Source organism: Magallana gigas, chromosome 7, assembly GCF_963853765.1.
Source record: "Magallana gigas chromosome 7, xbMagGiga1.1, whole genome shotgun sequence".
In the NCBI taxonomy this organism is placed as follows: Eukaryota; Metazoa; Mollusca; class Bivalvia; order Ostreida; family Ostreidae; genus Magallana; species Magallana gigas.
Window position 1 is genome coordinate 45,776,990 of NC_088859.1, and position 5,768 is coordinate 45,782,757.

The 5,768-nt window shown below is 32.6% G+C and overlaps 1 protein-coding gene across 1 annotated transcript; it reads left to right on the forward strand.

Moving 5' to 3' along the window:
- The first annotated feature begins 56 nt into the window (after nt 1-56).
- On the forward strand, nt 57-1,720 carry LOC105332565 (mitochondrial import receptor subunit TOM22 homolog). Its single transcript, XM_011435199.4, has 3 exons — nt 57-246; nt 1,061-1,300; nt 1,461-1,720. Exons 1-3 carry the CDS (start codon nt 148-150, stop codon nt 1,578-1,580), a joined length of 459 nt encoding a protein of 152 aa, XP_011433501.3. The 5' UTR covers nt 57-147; the 3' UTR covers nt 1,581-1,720.
- Nucleotides 1,721-5,768: the final 4,048 nt, after the last annotated feature.

The following is a 5,768-nucleotide window of genomic DNA, read 5'->3' on the forward strand; positions in this document are numbered from 1 at the left end:
TTCACCAAATGTAATCACCAAAATGTTTTGATCAGGATAATTATTCAAGCGCACTTTAAATAAGTTTGCTGACACTGATCAAGGTTAGAGCACGAGTTTGGTAATTCAACATTGCATAGTGCTGGAAATTGCATGTCATATTAACTTATGGAAATACCTGCTTCTGGTGACCAGATAATGGAACTTACAGGGGACAAGTTGAAGGAGTTAACTAATGCAATTGAGGACGAAGAGGATGACGATGAGGTAAAACTAAATACCACGGACTTGTAAATCTATAGTCCTATTTGTTGCTAAACAAATTGTGTTTGGAAAAAAATGTGTTACCTTTGCATTTTGCGTATTTAGATATGAAGTGCATCTTTTTAAAAGATGACACAATAATGCATTATTATGTGCAGTTAAAAGTTAGCTCAACATATGCATGTCGTCCAAAATTTATTTCATTTTGACAAGAAAACTAATTTATTAAATTTAATGTACTCATGTTGAATTGCCAAAAAATGTAGTTTAAATTTCCAGCTGCAACTCACATCCTTTCCCATTAAAATTAGAGAATCTCACATTTGATCTCTGACAATTTTTCTATACAATACTGATCTGACCTAACCTAACAGAAAGTAAACTTAAAGTTAAAACCCTTGGTTTACTAGAGTGGACACAGAAAGTAAAAACCGTTCAGAAGTATACCCCTGAAAGCAGACGCAAATGTGTATTTTGAATATACAAGGGGCAGGAATTACAAGCGAATTACCTTATAAGCAATAAGATGGTATGATAAAAGACGGGCCTGCTTCACACTTCATTGCGTTCAGTGGAAAAGGAAAACCGCAAGTAAACCCAAATTAACCAAGAGTGGACCCAAAGTAAACCCCAAGTGGATGCAAATTTTCAAAAAGCAAACTCAGAGTAAACTTCAAGATAACCCCGAAAGTAAACCTGTGGTTTAGTTGGGGTCTGCTCTGGCATTAGGTTGGGTCTGATCGGTACTGTATATGTATTCTTTTGTAAAGATGAGACCAACAAATACTGACAATGAACATAATTGTATTTGTTTCAGGAATTGGATGAAACCCTAGTAGAAAGATTAATTGGGCTAACAGAAATGTTTCCAGATTCAGTCCGTAATGCTGTCTGTAGTGCAGGATCCTTTTCATGGAAAGCCATGCAGTGGAGTTTCTCATTCAGCAAGAGTGCAATGTGGGTAGCTGTGTCTGCAGGAACAATACTGGTTCTACCAGTGATGTTCGAAAATGAAAGAGCACAAATGTTAGACCAGCAAAAGCAGCAGGAAAAACAGGTGTGTTAAGATTGATCTTTACCTATTTTCATATCTTTTTTCATAATGGTAATCATGGTCAAAGAGTTAAAAAAAACCCATGTGATCAGAATACAGTTACTACTACATGGTAATGAGAGTATGCATTAAATAACACATGAAATGAAAAATTCTGTTTTAGATTTTATTAGGACCACATTCAGCTATGTCAGGGCCAGGAATGGTGCCTCCGGGAATGTTGCCACCAGGCATGGTACCCCCACCCCCATCAATGGCACCTCCCCCTCCTGCCTCGTCTTAACCCTTGGTCTTGTGTACAGATATGTGATTCATTTTTCTGTTGTTTAAATGATCATTGTGTGTTGTATAAATGTGTGTGTGGAATATGTATGGATATGAGTTATTGTAGCAGAGTGATGAAAATTAAAGATAATTTCGAAACACATAGTTTTTTATTTTTGTTTTTTTTATTAGGTTTTTGAAATACTGTAGAAGCAGAAATATTTGTTGAGGATTTAATTTTGTTATTTTCGTTGGCAGTATTTATTAATGAAATTAAATCCATGCTAATTTTTAACCAAAGTACATGTACATGTATTCATAAATACAAAGTTGAATTTAGAGATTAAGATGTGACTATAAAATTAAATTTCAACGAGATTGTATTTGGTTTAAAAACAATGAAATTTATGTGCTTCTGCGGTATGCCTCTGCATTTCTGCTATGAAAATTTCACACACTTAGCATTTCTTTAGCCAAAGTTTTCTTGATCAGAAGAATGAAAAGAAAATGCACTTACTTAACTTAAAATGCATTTCATTATCTCAGATTATTCTCATGACATTATACTACCCCACGATATTAGTCGCAGTAGGTGATTCGGAAATTGTTTTGATCTTTGGTCAGTCAGTCAGCCCAGTTTTAATGGTCAGTAGAACTCTTCTTAAACCACTGCACACAATTTGGAGTTAACAAGGTGATTCCTTTATACCCCCCCCCCCCCAACCTTCGTTTGCGGGGGTATAATAAGGACATAATTTATACATGAGCTTATGGGTCATTATCAAAATATGCAGACTTTTGAAAAATGTAAAACATGAGAAAATCATTGCTGAAAAAATTACTTTGATTGCAAAAAACACATTTAACAAACAATGAAGTATAACATCTAAAAATTTGCAAACATTGGAATCTACCATTTAGCTGATAATTAGACTAAAATGTAATGAACTGTAAAAATTTGGTCAGTGGTGTAACAGGCATATAGTATAGGAAAAAATTCTTAAATAAAATAAAATAATTCTTTTAAAATGATGGACATAAAGTTTATATCAACAAACTTCATTTAAAGTTATCAGAATTAGATAACAGAAAATATTTGACACATTTACATATTGACCAACATAACATTTGAGACAAAGTCTTGATGTTACTCAACAAATTTTTAATTTGAGCATTAAAAAGAACACAACTGGATTTTTCTTTTTATGGAGCATAAAAAAGACATTACTATAAATGCACTGGTGTTTTCAAATATACATGTATCATTGCCAGTTAAATTTATTTGGAGAAAAATGTACATGTTACACCACTGATTATTATGTTTTACCACTGACTTAAAGTTACACCAATGACCTAGCGATAATAAATAAGAGATAAGCGCATTAAATTTTGTAAAATAAACTAATCTCTTTTTTTGATTGCATTTAAAACATGATAAATTTGATCTTAAATAAAAGTTTTCGTACCTCATTCTTTCATAATCTGAAGAGAGATACACTGTTACACCACTTATAATCAGTGTTACACCACTGACACAAAAACGGCATGTAGATGTTTTTTACACGAATTCACTCATTCTTTGATGTTATATTTCATACTATTGGCATCCACACACTTTTATCTACCTTGTATCGAGTTCGAACTTTCTTTGGCTCATCAATCTCACAAACAACATCGTCAATACTATACCAGCTCATATCAATCATACATTTTGGACAATAAAATTGAATTTTCTCCAATTTTCTCCAAAATCTATGCATACAACTCGTATAAACTTCCTCTTTGTTTGTATATGTTTCTTGAAGCTCAGCTAGCATTTGTTACCTTTAAGAATTTGAAAGATTTTAGTATAACATAATAGGGAATGTGAAATGTCAGTGGAATAACATATCTTATAATACACTATAAGTCATTAAAAAGTTTGATTTTTTAATAAAAATAAAATGTGGATAATTTCAATTCTTTATTAGAATAAATTTGTTTTTACTTTTATCTTTTAATCAAGTATTTAAATGAGTAAAACATAATTAGAGCATACAAAATGTCAATGGTGTTTCAAATAATGTCAATGGTGTAACAGGTCTCATTTTCCAGATTAAGAAAACACAATTGCAATTAAATAGTCAAGCTTTCTTTATTGTGACAGTGTCTAACTTGTAAAATTGATAAATAACAATTGTTCAAAATGCTCAAAATATAAATGAAATGGAAGGAAAAGTAAAATAACTAGATTCGATCTCGTTGCGAGCAACGAGTGGGTCTTCCGTCCGATTTTTGAATAGATTAGATTAAACTTATCAATTCAAAGATAAAATCGTTGATCTAAGCAAAAAAAATGAAAAAAAAATTTTGCGGCACTCGAGGCTTGAACCTGGGTCGCCTGGGCCATGTCCACGACTATATCGACTGAGCTACTCGGACTCTCGCTTCAGGACTTTGACGCTTAATTTCTCGAGAACGCCTTGATCGATTTTGAAACAAATTACATATTCTGAATCAGTAAAAGGGTCACTATCATCTTATTGGAAAAAATATATAAAAATAAAAAGTTGAAAATTTTCATTTTTTAATTTTGCTTCCGGTGACGACCGGAAGTGACGGCGAACATTCTCTATACCGAGGTGCACCAGGAAATCGATAGATCTATCATCTCTGAAATTTTCAGCTCTCTATCTTTGCTCGTTTTTGAAAAACCTGAGCGACAAAATTGACTTTTTAAAATCGTAAACGGACGATAACTTCCGACCGGAAGTGAATTTTCAAAATCTGTTTCAGCGGTATAAATTTCAGATAACGAGGGTTCAGTCCTGAAAATTTGAGAGAAATCGATCGTCCCATCTCTGAGAAATCGCCTGCACAAAATTTGTAAGACAAAAAAAGAATAATAATAATAATAATAATAATAATAAGAAAAGTGAAAAAGAAACCGAAGAATAATAGAAGGGTCTTCCGCTGAAGACGGAAGACCCTAATTAAATAATGTCATGTGGTGTAACAGTTTTTTCAGTGGTGTAACAACAATTTTTGGTTACGCCACTGACCGTTATACCACTGATGTATCCATAGTAAATGTAGCAGTATGACCCAAGAGAACAGATACTACACAAAGCTACATAGCCTATGTTATAATGTGATAAACATTCATCATTTATGTGAAAAACTTTTTTGTTCTTTCATATTAGAAAACCTTAAATAGCACGTTATCCCACTGACACAATTTACATTGTATTTTTCGGAGCATACTAACATTTTCTGTCATATTTTCTATCACAATGATGTCATCACTGATACATTTATCTTTTTAGCAGCAGGGAATGATATCACTATGATCTGGGGGATTCCAACTGTAGTACAATATTATTTACTTGATGTATTTTAAGATATTTTTATATAATTTGCCTTGTAACACCAATGACAAAAATTTTTTGTACAAGCATACATCTCATCAAATTCATTGTTTTTAAAAGAGAACTTGTTAAGGAGCATAGCAGAAATTAAAATATGAATGTTGTTTTGAAAATTAACGGTGATTTTTGGAATACAGCATCAATATTATTGAAGATATTGTAGGGTAAAGACGTTGGAAAAATTTAATGACAACATAAATTCACTGAAATCTCATAACAAATAATATTTTTTTCATACTTTAAGCAGTAAAATTGTCGATTAATTTGTTCAACAATATAGGTTGAAGTTTCTAAAATCCAATGGTACTGTATATATTCCCCAGAACATTATTTTTCGCCCTTTAAATTGACACTGACACAAAAGGCTGCATATTTTGAGAATGACCCTTATATACACAGGGAATTTCTATTGAATTATGGCACTCTGATTCAAATTTGTTTATGGTTCGAATCTTGTCCTCATCAGTATTGTTCTTGTCAGGGTAACTCTTCTGAACTCCTCACTCAACAAAATCTCAAGAAATCTTATAGTTAACCATACTCTAGCCTGTGCACGCACAGGTTGATCAATTAAGATGAACAGAATTAAAGTATTGCTGAAACCATGCCCCTTCTACCATCCTTTCTCTCCATAAGGTTTGTGTTTCCAACAGACTTTATGGGTGGAGATCATGGAAGAGAGTAACCCCTCTCCAGGTTGGATGGTCTTTAACCAAATTTACTTCTATTCAAATCATTATAACACATTGTATTTGAGCATGCCTCAGATATAGGATTATTTGGACATTGACAACAGAAGA